The 22,349-nt window shown below is 33.4% G+C and overlaps 1 protein-coding gene across 19 annotated transcripts in view; it reads left to right on the forward strand.

The window, feature by feature from the left end:
* Positions 1-22,349, forward strand: part of Gphn (gephyrin) — a 625,252-nt gene that overhangs the window by 408,257 nt on the left and 194,646 nt on the right. The window contains exon 10 of one of the 19 annotated variants that reach the window (XM_048798539.1): positions 3,153-3,194. The exons of the other annotated variants lie outside the window; for them this stretch is intronic. Coding sequence (XP_048654496.1) covers positions 3,153-3,194 — 42 coding nt within the window. The remainder of the gene's footprint in view (positions 1-3,152; positions 3,195-22,349) is intronic. 19 annotated transcript variants of the gene reach the window in all.

Genomic DNA, 22,349 nt, shown 5'->3' on the forward strand with positions numbered 1-22,349 from the left:
CTCTTCACATACTACCTCTCCCACACACTCACACATACACACAAAGTAAATCTATGGAATTACCATTACTGAGTCTTCAAATATGAAACTATTTCTGGGCACATTGCTGGACCAAGCAACTCAGGAGACTGAAACAAGAGGATTGCAAATTCGAAGCCAGCCTGGGCAACTTAACAAAAGACCCTGTCTCAAAATAAAAAGTAAAAAGTGACTGAGGATATAGCTCAATAGTAGAGCACCTCTAGGTTCAATCACCAGTACCAAAGAAAAAGAAAGAAAAGAAAAATATTATTATAAAATGTATATATTATAGATTCTTCTCTTGATGAGAGAAAGGGTCCCTGTGGGGACTTAGAATATAAAACTAAAATTCATTCCTCATATTCAAAACTTATTAAAAATGTGATGAGTACTTTTTCTGTATATATTGCATTTTTTTTAAAAAAAGTTAATTCCCTGAAGCACATGATGGACTTTTGATTTATGCTAAATAGCCTATTGGACCTTACCTAAAATCTTATAACCTCTACAAAAAGTTTTATATAACTGAGAAAGATATCCTGACATGATGAAGTAATATAAAACATTTTAATATATAGCATGTAAAATCTGAAAGTAATCTGTTTTGAATCAGCCAATTTTGAGCAGGGATGAATAGCTAGAACATTAGTTCTTAAAGAGTAAATAATCAATAGTCCTTAGATATCTAAACATCTAATTGTCTGTAGAATCTATTTTCTTTAGGCAAATTTCAATGTCTTTCAGTTCTTATATGCAGAACATTGTTTGAGTTTCCTAAGTCTTCCCTGTTTGATATTTTGGCATTTATTTATATTTTAAAAATGTATTTATTTACTATAGTAATTAGGTAACATCCTGAGTATCTTGGTGGCTGTTTTCTTTTAAATATATAAATTAAATATATAAATATTAAGTATATAAATATCATAAATTACAATGCTGATGACAATAAATCAATTTTACTGTGAAAAATAAATAAAATTCTCTTAAGCTTTTGGTTCTGCTAAAAAATAAGAATAGTATATCTTATCCTATTCTTCAAATCAAGTTCTCTTCTAATATTTATAAAATAACCATTTGAAATGGAATAATTTGAAATAGAAGTGATGCATCTATGAGGTACTTAATACTCAAAGCAGAATTGACCTTCTCAGAATTAACTTTAATTAAAAAATAAGGCACTAATAAAAGATCTCATTGACAAGTAACTTTCCCCAATAATAAAAGATAGAGAACTGAGAAAAAAAGAAAACAAGGTTCTCAAACTGTTTCAAACAGAACAGACATAGCATAGTTTTCTTAAGACTATTCTCCTATGAAAATGAGATATGTATGGTTGGAAAAATGCATAATTTCTTAAAATGTGTAGAATTGAGCATATTTTAAGAGCTACCTCAAAGTAGTAAGTGGCCTTGATACTTATAAATCACAATATATCATTTTTTTTCATTAGTAGGGATTGAACCCAGGGCCTCACACATGCTAGACAAAAGCTTTACCACTGAAATGTTCCCCCAGCCATATCACAAATTTTTTGAAAGTAAGCTTTCAAAAGTTCTGAATATTAATTCATCAGTTTAGTTATTTTAAGTATAAATGAAACAAGAGTTAATATATTCATTCATTCATTCATTCATTCATTCAATAAACACTTACTGAGCACCTCTTACATTCTGCAGTGTTGTGCTAGAAATATAGTTAAAGAACAAATCTGATAAGTTGTTTTTGATTCTTCCAATTTGTCATCTTCTACAATTCCTTGTTCTAACTTTGTATCTTGAAATTTCATGCACAATTTGTAACTACAGAATACATACTTAACAATTTTAGCTCACGTGGCATTGTAAAACTTCAAAGAGCTGGGTGTAGAGCTGGGGTTGTAGCTCAATGGTAGAGCATTTGCCTTGCATGTGTAAAGCATGGGGTTCAATTCTCAGCACCACCTAAAAATAAATTAATTAAATAAAGGTATTGTACCCATCTACAATTAAAATTACTAAAAAAAAGAAAAAAGAAAAGAGGCAGGTGTGGTAATCCATGCTGTAATCCCACCTACTTGAGAGGGAGGCTGAGTCAGGAGGATCACAAATTAGAGGCCAGCTTTAGCAACTTAGTGAGGACTTGAGCCACCTTAGCAAACCCTGCCTCAGTTTTTTTTTTATAAAAGGGTTGGGGATGTAGCTTAATAATAAAGTACCTCTAAGTTCAACTTTAGTACCAAATCAAGAGAAAACAAACCAAAAAAAACTTTATGAAGGAAGAAGCCACATAATTGAACATGGCACTATGATAACCTAGAAAGTAAGAACAGGTCAGAAAATTACCAATTCTAATTAATAAAGCTTAGTTCAGCACAGTGATCCACTCATAGTCCCAACTACTCAGGAGGCTGAAGCAGAGAGATCACTTGAGCCTGGGAGTTTTTAAGAGTAGCCTGGACAACACAGCAGGACTCTGTTTCCAAAAAAAAAAAAAAAAGAAAGAAAGAAAGAAATCTGCCACGTCATAAGGTTAAACATGATTTTTAAGAATAAAATAACTTTAAAAAAATCAGTGACAAAATAACTATTCGAGAAAATCATTGAAACATCTTGATAAAAGAGATGTCTCAAATAGTTTTATGTTTTAAGTTTCTATACTTTATATGGTGTTGGTATTGACATATAGGAAAAGGAAGAGCAAGAAGGCGGGCATCTAGTAATACTGAAAATGTAATAGTAAGAACAGGAAATCATAAATCAAAATACCGAACTGGCTTTGGTGCTCGCTTTAGGGAATAATATGAAGTTGTACAGTAAAGGTGTAAATACCCTCACTTGTAGTTTCCAAATGTGAAGCCAATGAAGATTAGTGTGCTACCATAGGAAAATTTGTCCAATGTTATCTTTTTTCATGGGTTTTTTGTTTTTGTTTTTTCTTTTTTCTTTTTTCTTTTTCTTTTTTTTTTAAATCACAAGGTTCTCCTTCAAGTAACGTGAGGCTTGAGATGTTTTCAAACTCAAGTGTCTGCTTGTAAGCCTGTTTTATTATCTGGCAAATGTGTTTGTGATGGAGCCATCTGAGCCTCTGGACCCTTATTATTCTGTCGTTTCCTCTTTAACAGTGTTTTCTTTTCCCCACTGCAAAACCAGGCTCGACTTCCCTCGTGCTCATCTACCTATAGTGTATCTGAGGTATATTTTGCACGTGTTTTCTTACATGGTCAACAACATGCTCGCCCTCACCATTTTTATTTTATTTTCCTTCTGCCTTAATTTATTTTGCCTTGCACTTTGCACTTGGCTGAAAGGGATGAGGGTACCAGGGGAAAAAAATCACTTATTAGGGGGAAATTTCTATATTTTTATAATGCATTGTTGTTGGAATAACTTGGGGTATGGTGGGGCAGCCACTGTATCACATTAAAATGGATAAAGCCAGCTGAGTATGTAGCTCAGTGATAGAGTGCTTGCCTAGCAAGAATGAAGTGCTAGGTTCAATCCTTAATACCACCAGAAAAAGAAAAGAAGTCACATGAAATGGCTTAAGCCCAAATAGCCAACTTGTTACCACCTTAATTCCATAGAGATTTATAGAATTAAACTTTTGAGCCAGGTAATTTGTTCAACTCATTAGCTGAAGACAAAGATCCACTTTGCATACCTATTTGTGTATTTCTTTGGTAGCTGAGAATTTGCATTGAAGTAGTGATGATTCCATCCTATTAAACAAAGACATAGGAAAGCATCCAAAGTTAGTTATTCAATAAAAAAAAAATCTGAAAAATAAGAAATATAATTTCTCTATTTTTTATGAAGTAAAGGATTCATTTCCTTTTTAAAAAAAAAACTTACTAAAATAGTTTCCTTGACACTTGTATATTCATAAGGTTCTTACTATCTAATAAAAGAGTTTATCAGTCATGAGAATCATATTCTTTTAACAAAATATACAACATGAAATTTGGCCTCTATTCTTTGCCATTGTAGAGATTTGATTTCTTATTCCTGTTGTGTTAAATTATAGCATAAATGGGTTTTCTTTTATTTATAAAGCATATTTGTTAAAATTATGAACAAACTGAATATCCAATCCATGAAGTCTACTTTCAAAAGCAGAAGTATTGTTGAGTAACTGAGAGGAATCAAAATATGACTACTTAGTAAAAGGACTTTAACAATCTATGGATTTTAACATCTCAGTTTTTGAGTTTACAACATGATATATTTACTTTAAACAGCAACTGGTAGCTATCATATTCAGGCCAGTATTGTTAACTTAATTCTGATCACAAAAAGTTATCTCAGAATAATATTATGCAAAAAAAAAAAAAAAACCAGAAACACCGTCATAAGTATCAGCTATCAGCCAGGCACCATGGGGCATGCCTATAGTCCCAGTGACCTAGGATACAAGTTTGAGGGTAGCCTCAGCAACCTAGCAAGGCCCTAAGCAATTTAGTAAGATCCTGTCTCAAAATAAAAAATAAAAAGGGCTGAGGATGTAGCTCATTGATTAAGTACCCCTGGGTTCAATCACTGGTACCAAAATAAAATAAAATAGCAAGTAATATATGCAGAACCATGGGTAGACTATCATCTTTAGATTTCAAATTTTAGGAAGAAGCTTTGAAAGAAATAGCTTTACTAAATTCATAGCCTTACAAAGTTGAATTTATTGAGTTGGTAGAATTACAGTCATCTTCTTTAATTTTACTTTGTAAATTATAACACATTTTTTTTCTTTTAAAACTGGTTTTGTGAAAAGTTAATTTCTCTCTTTAAGATGAAAAGGGATTTATTCTTTTATTCACAAAGCATACTTTTAAAATAAAACAAACAAACAAAAAATATATATATATATACTTTTTAACATATGTTTAGATCTGGAATACAGTTCTAAAAGGATAGAAAATATTTACAGAAAAGTTCAGGAAAATAATGCAAATCTTTGAAAAGTTCTGGTTATAGGAGAATCCTTATACAACAAACTATTAGGAAACAATGTAAATTTTTTTATTTTACTTTTTCCTTGTCATCTGGTATATTAAGCATCAAATAGTGCTTGAAATGTATAGGAATACATTTAGCATGCATTTGATATAGTGCTACTGTTGTCATAATGAGATTTCATAAAAGGCTGAAGAATTATTTTAATAAAGATCCTTGAGCAATTTAAAATGTTTTTATAAGTAAACTATAATCTCAATCAGTATGGAAGACTTAAACTTACAAAGTAATCTTAAGAAGAATATGCACAATGGAACAAGTCTCCCCCCCCCCAAAAAAAATGATGGCATTATTAGACATGCATGTTATTTGCTAACATAAAGATGAAGAGTTAGTTTCTTCTTGAAACATACTGATGGAGAAACAAAGTACTAACAGGCAAATGAACTACTTGTGATATCAACAAAGACTTTTGAAAGAGAAGGTTGATATCATCTCATATTACATTTTTCATAGGTCTTTCTTAACTCCCCAGGATTATGCTTCCCAGTGTAAAAAATATATATAACGCATTTCTTTCTGCCACTTCATCCAGGCAATTCTCCATTTCCCATGAGAGTGTGTAAGAAGTCTACCATTGGCATCATCTCCAATCACAGGCTACAGCATCCATCAGGGTATTACTTTCTCTCTGACAGCATGTGTGCAGGAGGGTTCTCAGGTTGGAATGTGGAAGTGGCTTTTGGGAGGCGGGATTGTGTGTGCTGTGGCATTTGCTCCATGGCACTCAGCTCTTAAATAAACTCTGGCTTCATCTGGGTTTGTTTCTTCCATTGTGAGATCTGGGCTTTCTTTGTCATAAGTGTTTCTCTTTATTGTCATTTGTCCTAGGATTTCTCTAGTCCACCCAATATCACGTTTCTGTGGTCTTCGTAGGTGGTATTTAAGTTTAATTTATAAAAACCAATAAATCGAAGAACTAATTATGGAACCTAATATTCATAATAATCCTGTACACAGAAATAACTTATAATGGCTTTCTATTTAATCTTAAATTTACAATATTTATTTCACAAAATTTTTGACTTAAAACTAAATTTGATAACTAAAATTTTAAGGAATATCCTCGTGTTTCAGTTTCATAAAAGCCTCTTAATAGGCATGTTTTGTAAAGTGCAGTGTTTATTTTATAGCATCCCTATAGAAGTAGGCAAACATGGTGTGGTATCTTTTTTCCACCTTAATTCATCTTCATTTAATTCATCTTCACTTACCCCCACTACTGAAGAAAGTCTCCAACCCCTAATGTAGCACATTGGCTTTACGAATTGTACATCACTATCTTCTAGGCATTTGTTAAATGAAAAAAATAAGCCTTGCTCAAAAATGAACCTATTTATAACTGTACAAGAACAAGAAGATTTTTAACCTCAGTTGGCTGATACCACTGGGCAAATGTTACTCCACGTAGTTGATTGTCTCTTAAAAACTGTGCCCAGGGAGAGGAACCTCACTTTCTGTATTTCTAACCAGTGTTCATTTTCCAATTTTCCAGCACTGTTTCATTTTCTTAAATCCTTTGAAAAGATTACTTCAGAATTTCCTTTTAAAGAAACAAAATAGAATAAGAACTATCTCCTGGTAGAAATAACATTCATGTGTGTGTGTGTGTGTGTGTGTGTGTATTCTCCAATATATATGTGTATATTATATATATATATATATAATATTATTATATATATATATAATAAGTCTAACACAGTATCTAAACCAAAAAAATAAATAAATAAATGTTCAAGTTGTCATGCTTTTAGTCCAGATTGAACCATTTAAAACCTTACCTTAGATTTCTGAGTAACAAGGTTGATTTAGATAATTTAAATTTTGAAGATAAATTATTTCTTGTTGAATGGACAAAGACTAAAACTTAGCCATATTTTTATTTATTGCCTAAGAACTTTCAGCACCCTAAAGAAATGGTGCTATTTTAAAATTGTAACATGTAAAACAGTTGTCCTTTGAACTCTTAACATACTTATTAGAATAACAACTCTGTCCCAGCACAGTGGTGGATGCCTATAATCCCAAAGACTCAGGAGGTTAAAACAGGAGGATGGCAAGTTTTTAAGCCAGCCTCAGCTACTTAGTGAAGACCTAATGAACTTAGAGGGACCCTGTCTCAAAATGTAAAAATAAAAAGGGCTCAAGATGTGACTCAGTAGTAAAGAGCCCCTGGGTTAAATCCCCAGTACAAAAGAGTAAGAAAAAAAGAATAACAACTCTGATGCAAACAACCTTGATTGAATAAGTGTGGAGCTTTTGCAAACAAAGTTTCAGTAAAATTGCAGATAATAGATTTGTCAAAGAAGGCAAAGAGAAAAGAAGGACAGCTGGCCTTTAAACACCATAGCATTTCCTATTTAAGAAAAAAAAAAGACCATTTTGTAAACAGCACAGAACTAGAAAATGTTTAAAGTAAAAGACACTGTATCCATTAAATAAAGATTTTGCACAGTGAAGCAATCACCTAAGATTGCACCTTCACTGTGCACCCCTAAGCAATCACCTACTTCATAAAATCAAATTTAGAAATTCTATCTTTAATAATTGATTTATTATTTATTACAATGTAGTTGTCTCTGATGTTCTCTTTCTTTTCACTCTTATGTATATTATTTTCATGCCATTTGTATACAAGAATTTTGAATTTGGAGATTACATGAAGAAATATTAGAAATAATATCTTTCACAAACAATACAAGTGTTGCTTTTTAACATCTTTTGATTCTTACCTCACTTTTGAATTTTTAGAATGAATTAGAATATATAAATTGTTTTGATCAAAATAAGGAAATTAAGTATATACCTTTCCTTGACATCCAAATAAGTCATAGCCTTAAAGATAATGATTTTTCTTGACAGGCACATTTGATAAATCTGTCTACTTAAAGCATTTTTGAATCAGTTGATAAGTATTGAAACAAGATGATGGACACTTCTCTCTACTCAGACACACATTTTTCAATTTTTATAATAAAAATATTTTCTTAAACACCATTGTAGCTTCATTAGTGAACTTTTGCTTTTATACTGCCTCTGTACTGTGATCATTTAAAATACAAAAGAGGTCATCATTGATATTTTCATATGCCTATTTAGCATATGAAATTTAAAATTTAAGATAAACTATTAGTACCTGAATAACTATAAAGTTTTTGAAGTAAATATCTTAAAACTAATATACAAGCTTGGTATATCTGAGAGGAAGGAGGTAAGAGGAAAGAGAGAAAGATATCTTATTCTTCATGGATATAAGGATGCCAAGAATTTATAAAGTATTTATGTAAAAGTTCAACTTTATTTACATAAATACAGATTAGCTTATCATGAGGTAATATTTTTCCCTGTGTTATTTACAAATTAAATATATTAGAAATGGCTAGAGATCAAATAATGATATTTTATAATATGAGCTATAATGACATAGCTCACCCATATTCATACCTAACATATCCAGTTGTTGTTTGAATGTCTTTTATGATCCCAAACATTGAATGTTGAACTCTGCTTTTTAAACTCCTTGTTTCTGTCAGAGGTCTTGTTCTTAAAGTTTCCTGGCATAGAAATCTAGTTATCAATTAGTCTTTCTTGTTTTTCACCTTTGACATCCAGTGTATTATAAATTTTATCATTTTTGTTATTTCTTCACTTGAATTATGTCCTCCGAATTCTTACCTCTAATACATGTGGTAAACTTTATAGTGGTAAATTTGAAAATACATAAACTTACAACATTGGAAGATTTGAAAGTAGATAATAAACTTGGCATGCCATATAAGAGGCACTAAAGAAATATTTAGGAAATGGTGAGTGAGTGCATGAACAAACATATAAACTTTCTAAAACTTATGAAGTTTCTGCATTAGAGGCTCAAGAGAATTGATAATTTATGTAATATCTAGTATAGTACCTGAAACATTGTAAGCATTAGAGAAATAAAGGGGTTTTCTGGATCTGGTTTTTCTTCATTGTTGATATTTAAGCCCCAGTCACCTCAGACTTGAATTACTACAGTAACTAAAAAATCAGGGGGCGTTTTTTAGCATACTCCCTCTTTCCTCTTAGGCCAGACTGATTATCCTGAACATTACTTTAATTACCCTCAGTTCTCTAACCCCAAAAAGCTACAAACAATACCTATTTCTTACCATAGTAAGCATAAATGCTTCTTTCTTTCTATAAATCCTTCATACTTTGGACAGTCATTATTCTAACATTATTTTTTCGTAACTAGTTCCTCCTGGTTTGCAAGGGATTTTACTGATTTTTAGCACTGAATGTCCCATATCTTGGGAATTTCCAGTTATAAAACTATAAATGCATGAGCTGGGGATGTGGCTCAAGCAGTAGCGCGCTTGCCTGGCATGCGTGCGGCCTGGGTTCGATCCTCAGCACCACATACAAACAAGATGTTGTGTCCGCCGAAAACTAAAAAATAAATATTAAAATTCTCTCTCTCTCTCTCTCTCTCTCTCTCTCTCTCTCTCTCTCTCTCTAAAAAAAAATATATAAATGCTACATCCTAGGAATCTTCTCAATTCCTGACAAACTAGGACAGTTGGCCACTTAACTATCATGACTCTGATCAAGGTGAATCTTCCTGTCATTTTATGTTCCTTCTTTCTTCTTGGCCTGCCAAAAATGCCTCCTTCACTTTATAGCTTTGATCCATCTTCCTCCAGAAAACCTCATTTTTGTAGCCTTACCATTTTTACCTGTCTACCTGCCAGTTTTTCTCTATTCTTTACATGTTGGTAATCACCTTGATTTTCTCCCACTCTCTATAACATTTCCTAACATAGATCTTCACTAATAGAATAGCCATATCTTCACTAATACAATGTGATTTTTAAATTTAAATGCAATAAAATTAAATAAAGTTCATAATTTCTCAGTTGCTGTAGCCATTTCAAGTGCTCAGTAGCCACATGGAGCTAGTGATTACCACATTATAAACTTTAGATGTAGAATAATTTCATTATTACAGACAGTTCTTGCAGATGGTAATATTTTAATCAACCATTGTTGTTGTTATTATCATTGCAATCCATCATTGTGATTATTACTTCTACTTATAATATTTACTTTTATCAAGAATTGTTCTAGGAACGTTATATATATGACTATTACATCAATTCCTATATTTAGGCCACATCTCTCTCCGAAGTCACGAACACTTTCAATGTAAATCAGGTCCCCAATGTTGTTCCTGTATCCACTGTATCCTGATGACACTACCCATTTATTCAGATGAGAATTTTGGGAGTTACCTTTATCGCACATGACCAGTCAGGCTTCTACAACTTTGAGCTTTTTTGTATCTCTAAGATCTATATCAGACTCTCCAGAACTACTTTAAATTATGTAGTTGGGTTTCTCCTCTGGATTACTAAATCAATCTCCGAACTACTTCTCTTCCCTTATTATTTATTCCATAAATAATCCATCTTCACACTGTTCACTACAGAGATTTTTTTTTTAAATGTTAATGTCACTGTATCATTCTCCTATTTAAATTCTTTCATGGGCTCTGCATGATGCCTAGGAATTGGTCTCTATCAATCTTAACCCCTCACTATATCAGGCTAAAGTTAGCTTCATACTTATTTGCAGTTTCCCAGTTGTCAGAGTCCCTAACATCTGTGAATTTTACAGGCCTTTATTTTTTTTCTTCTGTCACTTTTTGTTTCACCTGACTAAATTACAATTGTCCCTTAAAATTCTGTTCATGGGCAAAGATGGAACTCCCCTATAATCTTCAGACAGAGTGGGCCTGCTGACAGCTTAATTTTGAACTTTCAGTTGGTTCTTTTTAGTTATACATGACAGTTTTATCCATTTTGATAAAATGATACATTCATGGAACATATCTTATTACAATTAGGGCCCAATTCTTATGGGTGTACAAGATGATAGGATTCACCCTGGTATATTCATATATGTATAGAGGAAAGTTAGGTCAAATTCATTCCACTGTCATTCCTATTCCTATAAACTTTCCCCTCCTTTCCTTTCCCTTTGTCTGATCCTCTGAACTAATCTTCCTGGCCCCCCTTATTGTGAGTTAGCTTCCACATATTAGAGAAGACATTCATCCTTCAATTTGGGGGGATTGGTATTTAACTTAGCATAAGAGTCTCCACATCCATCCACTTACTAGCAAATGACATAAAGTCATTCTTCATTTGAGTAATATTCCATCGTGCATATATACCGCAATTTCTTTATACATGATTCTGTTGAAGAGCACTTGGGTTGGCTCCATAGCTTAGCTATTGTAACTGGTTCGGGTATAAACATTGATGTGGCTGCATCACTATAGTATGCTGACTTTAGATCCTTTGGATATATAATAAGGAATAGAATAGCTGGGACATATGATGGTTCCATTCCCATTTTTCTGAGGGATATTCATACTGCTTTCCAGAGTTGCTGCACCAATTTGCAGTCCCATCAACAATGTAGAAATGTACCCTTTTCCCAATATACTCCAACATTTATTGTTGCTTGTATTCTGGATAATTGCCATTCTAACTAGAGTGAGATAAAAATCTCAGTGTAGTTTTAATTTGCATTCCTCTAACTGCTAGAGATGTTGGACATTTTTTCCATATATTTATTGAATATTTGTATTTCTTCTTTTGCGAAGAAGAAATCCACTTTTATCTGTTCGGTTCCTTTGCCCATTTATTGATTGGTTTATTTGTGGTTTTGGTATTAAGGTTTTAGTACTTTGTATATCCTGTGGATTAATGCTATATCTGAGGTACAGGTGGCAAGGATTTTCTCCCGTTCTATAGGCTCTCTCTTCTAATTCTTGATTGTTTATTTTCCTGTGAAGAAGGTTTTTAGTTTGAATCCATCCCATTTATTGATTTTTTTAATTTTATTTCTTGCATTTTAGGAGTCTTGTTGAGGAAATCAATCCCTAAGGCAAAATGTTGGTGTGTTGGGTCTACATTTTCTTCTAGTAGACATAGGGTCTCTTTTTTAACTTGTTGATAGACCTTTATTCTATTTATTTATATGCGGTGCTGAGAATCAAACCCAGTGCCTCCTGCTGAGCCACAGCCTCAGGCCCCAAATTCCTAAGTCTTTGATCTACTTTGAGTTGAGCTTTGTGCATGGTGAGAGATGGGTTTAATTTCATTTTGCTCCATAGGAATTTCTAGTTCTCCCAGCGCCATTCATTGAAGAGGCTATCTTTTCTATAATGTATGTTTATGGCACTTTGTATAGTATGAGATAAATGTACTTATGTGGGTTTGTTTCTGTGTCTTCTATTCTATTTCTTAATGCCAGTTTGGTGCAAATACCTAGCTGTTTTTGTTAGAATAATTCTAGTTTAATTTAAGGTCTGGTATTGTGATGCATCCTGCTTCACTTTTCTAAGGATTGCATGTCCATTCTGGGCCTCTTATTTTTCCGAATAATTTTAATGACTGCTTTTTCTATTTCTATGAAGAACGTTAATGGAATTTTAATAGGAATTGTGTTAAATCTGTATAGCACTATTAGCATTGTGGCCATTTTGACTATTAATTCTGCCTGTCCAAGAACACATGAGATCTTTCCATCTTTTAGGGTCTTCTTCAGTTTCCTTCTTTATTATTCTGTAATTTTCATTGTAGATGACTTTCACCTCTTTTGTTAGATTGGTTCCCAGTTTTTTTTTTTTGTTTTTTTTTTTTTTTTTTTTTTTGAGGCTGTTGTGAATGGGATAGTTTTCCTAATTCCTCTTTCAGCTGATTCATCACTGGTGAATAGGAATACAGTAGATTTATGGGTGTTTATTTTGTATCCTGCTACTTTGCAGAAATCATTTGAGTTCTAGAAGTTTTCTGGTGGAGTTTTGGAGGTCTTCTAAATATGGGATTATGTCAGTAGCAAACAGAGATAGTTTGAGCTCTTCTTTTCCTGTTCATATTCTTTTAATTTATTTCTTTTGCCTAATTGCTCTGGCAAGAGTTTCAAAGACTGTGTTAAATACAAGGGGTGAAAGAGGGCACCCCTGTCTTATTCCAGGTTTTGGAAGGGATGCTTTCAGTGTTTCTTCATTTAGATGATGTTGACCTTCAGTTTGTCATATATAACTTTTATAATGTTGAGGTATGTTCCTAGTATCCCTGGTTTTTCTAGTGTTTTGAATATGCAAGGATGCTGCATTTAGTCAAATGCTTTCTGCATTTATTGAAATAATCATGTGATTCTGGTCTTTAAATCTATTGATGTGGTGAATTATATTTATTAATTTCCATATGTTGAACTTGCTTTGCATCCCTGGGATGAAATTTGATGATGGTGTACTATCTTTTTATTTTTGGTGGAGGGGATACCAGGGAATGAACTCTGGAGCAGTCTACCACTGAGTCATATTCCAGCCCTGTTTTGTATTTTATTTGTTGACAGGATCTCACTGAGTTGCTTAACACCTTGCTTTTTCTGAGGCTGGCTTTGAAATCGCAATCCTCCTGCTTCAGCCTCCCTAGCTGCTGGGATTACAGGTGTGCCAACTGTGCCCAGCTATAGTAGCTATTTTAATGCGTGCACCACCACACTCAGCCAATGTACTATCTTAATTGTGTGTGTTTGTATGAGATTTGGCGGCATTTTATTAAGAATTTTTGCATCTATGTTCATCAAGGATATTGCTCTAAAGTTCTTTTTCTTTGATGTCTTTCTCTGATTTTGATATCAGGGTGATACTAGTCTCACAGAAAGATTTTGAAAGGGTTTCCTCCTTTTCTATTTCATGAAATAGTTTGAGGATGATTGGTATTACTTCTTCTTTAAAGATCTGGTAGAACTCAGCTTACAAACCATCTATCCCTGGACTTTTCTTTGTTAATAGACTTCATGGCATCTTCAATTTCATTCTATATCTCCGTGGTTCTAGGTGGCTAGGTCCTCTGTCTCTGGGAATTTGTTAATGTCTTCAAGATTTTCTAGTTAATTGGAGTATAAATTTTCAAAATAGTTTTTGAATATCCTTTGTATTTCAGCATTGTCTCTGTTGATATTTTCTTTTTCATCATGAATTTTAATAATTTGAGGTTTTCCCTCTTTCTTTGGTGAACTTAGTTAAGGGTTTATCAATGTCTTCTATTTTTCAAAGAACCAATTTTTTGTTTCATTGATTTTTTTAATATTTATTTTTTAGCTTTAAGTGGACACAATATTTTATTTTTATGTGGTGCTGAGGATCACCCAGTGCCTCACGTGTGCTAATCGAGCACTCTACCACTTGAGCCACAACCCCAGCCCTAGTTTATTGATTTTTTGAATTGTTTTTTCTATCTCAATTTCATTGATTTTAGCTCTCATTTTAATTATTTTCTTTCTTCTGATTTTGGTATTGATTTCTTCTTCTTTTTCTAGGGCTTTGTGATATAATGTTAGATTATTTACTTGGGGTCTTTCTGTTCTTTTAATGAATAAGCTCAATGCTATTGACTTTTCTCATAGAACTGCCTTTATAATGTCCCAGAGATTTTGATATGTTTAATCACTATTCTCAGTTACCTATAAATTTTTTTTTAATTTTACCCAATTTCTTCTGCTATCCATTCATCATTTAATAATGTATTATTTATTCTCCAGGTAGTAGAGTTATTTCTATTTTTTATCTTATTGTTGATTTCTAATTTCATTCCATTATGATCTGATAGAATGCAAGCTATTTATCTCTCTATTTTTCCCCCCATATCTGCTAAGAATTCCTTTGTGGCCTACAATAAATATGGTCTCCTTTAGAAAATGATCCATGTGCTCCTGAGAAAAAAGTATACTCAGTCATTGATTCATGAAATATTCTATATGTGCCTGTTAAGTCTAAATTATTAATTGTATTTTTCACTTCTGTGGCTTCCTTATTTAGTTTTTGTTTGAAAGATCTATCCAGTGATGAGAGAGGTGTGTTAAAGTCACCCAGTATTATTGCATTGTGGTCTGTTTAATTCTTGATATTGAGAAGAGTTTTTTTGATATATGTAAATGCTCCATTGTTTGAGGCATAAATTTATGATTGTTATTTCTGGTTGCTGTATGAGTCCCTTAAACAGATAAAATGACCTTCTTTGTCTCTTCTGATTTACCACTTTATCTGATATGAGAATAGTAACCCTTGCTTATTTACGAAATCCATGTGAATGATGTTTTTAACCATCCTTTCAAATTCAGTCTGTGGATGTCTTTCCCTATGAGGTGAGTCTCTTGGAGACAGCATATTGTTGGGTCTTGCTTTTTAATCCAATCTGCCAGCCTTGTCTTTGATTGATGAAATTAGACCATTTCCATTCAATGTTATTATTGAGAGGTGATTTTTACTCCCTGTCATTTTGATTTATTCTAGTTTTTAAGTTAAATTCAATTCTCCTTTGATTGGATATTCTTCTAGTGTAGTTCCTCCCTATACTGGTTTTCATTTTTATTTTTCATTTCTTCTTCATGAAATATTTTATTATGTTTTGTAGTATAGTCTTTCTAGTTGTGAATTCTTTAACTTTTGTTTAGGTCTTTGTTTCATCTTCAATTACAAAGCTTAATTTTGTTGGGTATAGTGTTTTTAGTTGCCATCTCTTTTCTTCAGAGCTTTGTACATATTATTCTAAGACCTCCTAGCTTTTAGGGACTATATTAAGAAATCCATATTGGTTTACCTCTAAATGTGACCTATTTCTTTAGCAGCTTTTAAAATTCTACCCTTATACTCTATGTTAGGATTTTGATAATAATGTTCCTTTGTGTGAGTCTGTTATAATTTTATATATTTGGAGTCCTGTATTTGATTTTCCATTTAATTCTTAAGGTTTGGAATTTTTATGATATTATTTCAGTGAAAAGATTGTGCATTCCTTCAGTTTGTATTTCAAAGCCTTCATCTATCCTGATGAATCTTAAATTTGTCCTTTGAATTTTATCCCATATTTTTTGGAAGTTCTGTTCATGGACTATTAACATCTTTTCTCCATGGTCAACTTTATTTTCAAGATTTTACATTTTGTATTCATTGCCTGAAACCCAGTCTTCCAAGTACCCTAGTCGATTGGTGATGCTTTCCATTGAATTTTTAACTTGGTTTAGTGATCCCATTGTTTTGAAGATTTAATTTTTAAATTCTGACATCCATTACTGATATGATAAATTTTGGTTATTTTAGGAACTCCCCACAAAAAAAGGGGGGGAAAGAAAAGAGAAAACTCATATAGCAGCTCCAGGAATACTTTCCTGATAATATTTCCACCACCTCCATCCCAGTCATCTCTAACATATCCCCCTAGCTGTTTGCACTACTTCTATGATAGCACTTATAATATATTGTATGTTTACTTGACTTCCTTTTTTGTGTTCTGAGCTGCTGGAGACTAGGGAGTGCTTTCCTGCCCCCCTGTACTTTATAAACTAGATCCATTTAGAATTAGCAGTAGATATTCAGTAATTATGATTTGAATTAATGATTGAATAGAAATTATGTACAAATCACTATATGTGTAGTAGTGTATGAACTTGGTTCAGTAAAGATACTGACTCAACTTCTTTTGGTTTTTCCCTTTCCGCTTCTAGCACACAAGTAAGCATTTAATAAACACATGTTGGACTAGATTATGAATTAGAACCCAGTCTAAGATATCCATGAGATTAGCATGCATTTTTCTAAATCCCTAACGCATATATTAACCTATGTAAATGCTCCTAAAATATTTTAAATGTATGCTGACTGATTCTTCCTACATTACACTCTGATATTCCATTTATAAATAAATAGGAGGAGTAACCTGCCCAATTTTTCTTCTGTTTAGATTCAAATAATAAATAGTTATTCCTATCTCCCCAACTCCAATTCAAAAGAAGGAACATCATATAAATTTGTATTTTTTTTATTACTCTCTTTGCAATAGTAAGAGAAGTGGACATTAGAGAGATTTTAATTCCCCATTATGCTGATACTGATCATTCTCTTCCTTCATGGGCCCTTGTGTACCATAGGCCAGTATTTTGTCTTCATTTCTCCTTGTCTTTCTTAATAATCACATTGTTTCTTTGATCTAGGAGGTAATGTCAATGCACTCTTGCATAGCTTCCTATAAATAACAGGAATTTAACAAACGCTGAGCAACTCATGGTCATATGTTACAATTCATTCTTGTAGATTGAATTATAGACAGCTTTGGATAATCATCAATCCTAGTGTAATTTTTAAGATTCAGATAAGTATTTTCTTGAGTACAGCAGTGTAAGTTTTCCTTTGCTTATTCACACAAAATGTGCATTTTAGTATAATGAAAAATAGGTATGCCCTGGACTTCAACAAGTAGAATTATCAGTTTTCTCTAGTCACCTTTTTTTCCATTTTAAAGTATTTCCTTCTCAACCAGTGTTCTTCATCTAAACCATAGATTATCAGAAGTAATTTATGTAGCTACTTTCTTAAGTTCTTATAAAGATGGTGCACTTCTAGATTTTTTAAAGAGAAGTTTATTCATGGCCAGGGCAATAGCTCACACCTGTAATACCAGCAACTTGGGAAGCTGATACAGGAGGAAAGCATGTTGCAATACCCTCAGCAACTTAGCAAGACCCTGTTTCAAAATAAAAAGGAAAGAGAGAGGCTGACTCATTTTATATAGTGAAAGTATTAACTGCGTTGGGGCTTAATTCTTACCCTAGAATTGAGAAAGATTGTTTATTTTAAGTAGCTCACTAATCCTTGAAGCCATTTGTTATTTAAAGCCACACTTTTACTCTCCTTCTTCAGAAATCATTCATATAACCTGTTTTGGGGTTTTGTTGTTGTTGTTGTTGTTGTTTGTTTGTTTTTAAATCGATAGTCTTAATAGCCTATGCTTCAGATGTGAGAGTCTGAGGTCTATTTTTCTGAAAGAATGAACTTCAATCAGCTTCTCACAGTATTGTAAAGATTTTCATACTTTGGTAATTATTAATATAGTACTAGTTTTCTTATGGTTTTGATGCAAATTTACTAAAGATTAATTCAGTAAAGAGTTTAAATGTTTGAATTTGGAGCTAAATTTGAATTCTACCCCTAAATGTGAAAACTTACTAGCTTTGTAACTTAAGGAAGTTAGCTTTTCTATATTTCCTATTTCTATAAAATGGGGATGATGCTACCTAAAGACTGAACAGCTTAACACTGCTTAGTGCAATGCCTGATATGCAGAGTAATCAATAAGTATTAACTGTTATTATCAAGACTTAACGTGAAAGATCCAAAGGACTGGGCAGGGTGGCACATGCCTGTCATCCCAGAGACTGAGGGGCTGAGGAGGAGAATCTCAGGTTTGAGGTCAGAAAATTTAGCAAGGCCCTGTCTCAAAATAAAAAATTTAAAAGGTCTGGAATATAGCCAACTTTTAGAGTGCCCCTTTGCCGCAGTCTGGCTGGGCACAAAATAACCGGGCCACCACACCGCCTTGTAGATTCAAACAGCAATTCTTTATTCCCAAACTCTCACTGGCACTCTACACGCACGTTCTGGGAAAATTCACCCTCCACTGGGCTCTGGGTACCAAATACTCTCAGAACCCCGTGAGAACTCCACGGGAACTCCAGGAGTGGGCGCCTGAGGCAGCAGGATACACCCTATTCCCAGCAGGATCCACCCTAAACCCGGATCCACCCTAATCCCTGAGCAGGGTCACCTTTCAACCAAAACTCTCAAACATTCATGCAATGTCACTGCAAATGACCTGGGTCCAAGGCAAGCCCATTTCCACAATGGAGAGTCCTCCCTCTAAGCAACATTGGATAGGCTGACAAGGAAATTGCCATGCGTCATTCCTACTTGGCTGTGGCTCTCAGCACCTCTTGGTTGAATCCTCAGTACTGCAAAATAGCAATAACAACAACAAAAAGAGCAACCACAATAATAATTGTAAAGGTTCAAAGATAAAGTTATGTTGAGTTCAAATGAACTCTTTCAGATTCATTATCTGCTACATTTTTCATTAAATAAAATATGTTTCATATGTAGTAATCAGCCAGGGCCTGATTGAAAGATCAAGTGTCATTACCTTTGCAGCCAGATTGATTTAAGTCAGCATTTGTACCATTCTTCCCTTGATTTTTCCTAATCATTATGAAGACTGTGGAGTATGAAATATATAAACATCTATTTAAAAGATATGTCTTTCTTTTCATCTTCTAGTTAACTGTTTTATAGGCTTTTTTAATTGTTTTTTTTCTCTAGAGTCATTTTCTTGTTTAGTATCTAGATTATTTATGTGTATATACACACTTCTAAAGATTAGCTAATGTAAAAGGTGCTTTTTTTGTCAGTCATTGTTGTATTGCTCTTGAGTTCCATTATGTGTCAAACTTTACAGGCAATCAAAAATTGTGAAAGAAAGCAGTTTCCCATGAAAACTACTTTATAAATGATACTGTATGTCTTGGCTAGTGTTCAGAAGTTTATGTAACCTTATAATTATAGTTGTACCATAGGTTAACTGAATTGTGGGGTAAATAGACATATATAGATTAATGCAGAAATCTATATACTACTTTTAACATTATTTCTCAGAGAAATGTATTTTAATGTATAATAGACTTAGCCTGCTCTAATGTGTTTTTACCTGGCAAGTTCTGATTGGTGATACTAACAGGTCAGTATTTCTTAGAATACTCATTGTGGTGGATGGTAAAGGAAGAGGGGAAAGTGGAAATTTGGGACAAAAATTTCCTCACAGCATCATAAATCAATTCTTATTGAATGAATGTGTGAGCTGGATATTTATATTGAAATTCTATGTCAATACAGTTAAATTTTAACTGTATATTATGGTTTTATTCTAGACCTATAAATAGGATACTTCCACCTCCTCCTCCTACTCCTCCTCCTCCTACTCCTCTTCCTCCTAGTACATGCTGATTTTTCAGAATCGTTCCTTATTCTTTATTTAGTGCTACTTATTAAATATCTTCTGTTCCTTGGTATCTTGTAAACAAGATGTAGGCTTTTGATTCAGCTGAGCAAAGTAAAATAAATATATGTTTGACTTAAAAGAGGTGATGACTTTTACTGCCAGGTCTGTGCTTCATGTAATCAGACATGGTTAGATGTTTTTGAATTTCTCTTTGCCCCAATCCATCTCTAAAACTGGAATGAATTAGACCTTTAAGTTCCTCAGGGAATGTTCTGATAAAATTACAGAAAATGGAAGGGATTCATGCAACATCTAATTCACTATGAATGTAGCAAAAAAAAAAAAAGTTTTTAATCCTATTAAAGCAATACAATTTTAAAGGAATTGGATCTTGATTATCCCATGAGTATTTTACTTTCTACATGAAAACTCAGTCAGGGGGCCAGATGTGATTAGCAAATGAAGGAGCAAAGAGAACTCCTCCCACCCCTCTGAAGGTTTATTTTGATAAACTGACAATAAACAAATTAACAAAAGAAAAGACACTTAAATTTATTGATGTATACATGTGCAGGAACCACACTAAATATGAAAACTCAGAGAGACTGAATAATTAAAGCTAAAATACCTTCTTCATATGAGAAAGTAAAAGGAGGGCAGGGGCTATAGGCAACTTTAGGAGAAATGAATGACTCCTGCCCTCCAACAACAGACAAAAGCTTGGGACAAAGATCCACTGGGCTTTGGAGGAGGTGACTATAGGTTTAGAAAGGTGAGGACTGGAACTGCACTAGGAACTGATTCTAAGGTATCATCTAAGGCCTCCCAGTTTCCTTTAATTCCACGTGCTCAGCGTGTCAAAGTGTCATACTTCTGGTGTATTGTTTTCTAAAGCCCAACAAACACTCAAAAGTCAATTTATATTTCCTGCATGAATGTAAAAATTGAAATTGATAAAATTGGGTGTTTTTTTTTTTTTACTTGGTTATTAATGCCGCAGTCTGGCTGGGCATAAATCACGAGCCACTCAAGCAGGAACAAACTTTATTTCCGAACTCCCACAGCACTCCACGCACACTCCCCGGGAACTCTCCCAAACGCCACCCATGTGGCTCCTCCAGGAACACTCGACACACCAACCAGAACTCTCCCGGAACCCCACCCGGCTGCAGCGGGCACTCACTCTCGGAACCTCGAGAACTCAAAGGGATCTCCAAAGTAGTGGGCTCCCAAGGGGGACAATAAAGGTCTAATATACAATTGAATACACAGCCTGTTTCAATCCAGCATCATCCAGTCACAGCAATTATAGACAGCTTAATTTAATATCATCTTAATGGCTCACCTCTCAACCATTACTTCTGGCAAAATGCCAGGGGCCATTCGGACTCGTGGCTCTCAGCAATTTATATTTTCAGCTGTGCTAATACCAATAGAGTATAAGTATTTATCCCTGTACTACAGAGTAGATATTATCATGTTAAGCATACAGAAAATGTTGCAAAAATTAAATATAGGACATCACTAAAGAATTTTATCAATTAGAATATTGTTGATTTTTAAAAATCATAATCTATGTATCCAGGCTGTATTGTTCTATAATATTAATAGAAGAAGTGCCTTTGGCTTTGAAAATCAAAGCTATTTAACATTAGGATTAGAAAATTTCTGTAGGAAAATCACCATTCTTGTATCCTGTGTTCACAAAATAGTCATGGCGGAGTTATTTTAAAATTCACCAAAATATTATTAAGCCCTAAAACACAATTTGCTAAATGCAGATTTTCCTAGAACAGATTTGTGCTTTTGTGACCTTAAAAAATTTCAAAAGTAAAAACCTCTTTGTAAAGGAAAGATAAAGGCAAAGTAATACACTACTTTTAACAAACATTACTTATTAAAAAAGAATGCAATTTTTTCCCTTTAAGTCCTTTTTTCTGCTTTGCTGAGTTACCTGGTACATTTAGGAGGTACAGGAGACCCCAAAGAAGAGTCCAGTAAGCCTTATATGTCAGAATTATTCATACATTCATAGGAAATATAGTTTGTAAAAAGGAATTGTATTTTTTTTAAAGTCCACTCAGTTGACTTTAAGGGCATCTTTTGAGAAGGGATGAGTCCATTGAGGCTTTTCCATGCATTTTTTAACCACTTGTGTTATTTAGTAGACACCTGTTACTCTTTACAGTTGCAACTGTCATTATCCAAAGTGTATTGTGATATTTATAGTCTTAATAACTGAAAATGTACTATATACTTGATAGCAAAATGAAGGAGAAAGAAAAAGAAATGGAAACAGACTTCAATGGATCAGCGATGCTTTATTAAGCACTGGAGGAACACATTTTCAAGAGAGAAAATGACAACTGGTTACAACAGAGGTCTGAGTTTTGTAGGTTTCAGTGAGACTGAATCGTAGCAGAATATGTTGATTGGACAGTCAAGGGGAACAGTTGGG

This window comes from Marmota marmota, unplaced genomic scaffold (genome assembly GCF_001458135.2).
Source record: "Marmota marmota marmota unplaced genomic scaffold, marMar, whole genome shotgun sequence".
Classification (NCBI taxonomy): Eukaryota; Metazoa; Chordata; class Mammalia; order Rodentia; family Sciuridae; genus Marmota; species Marmota marmota.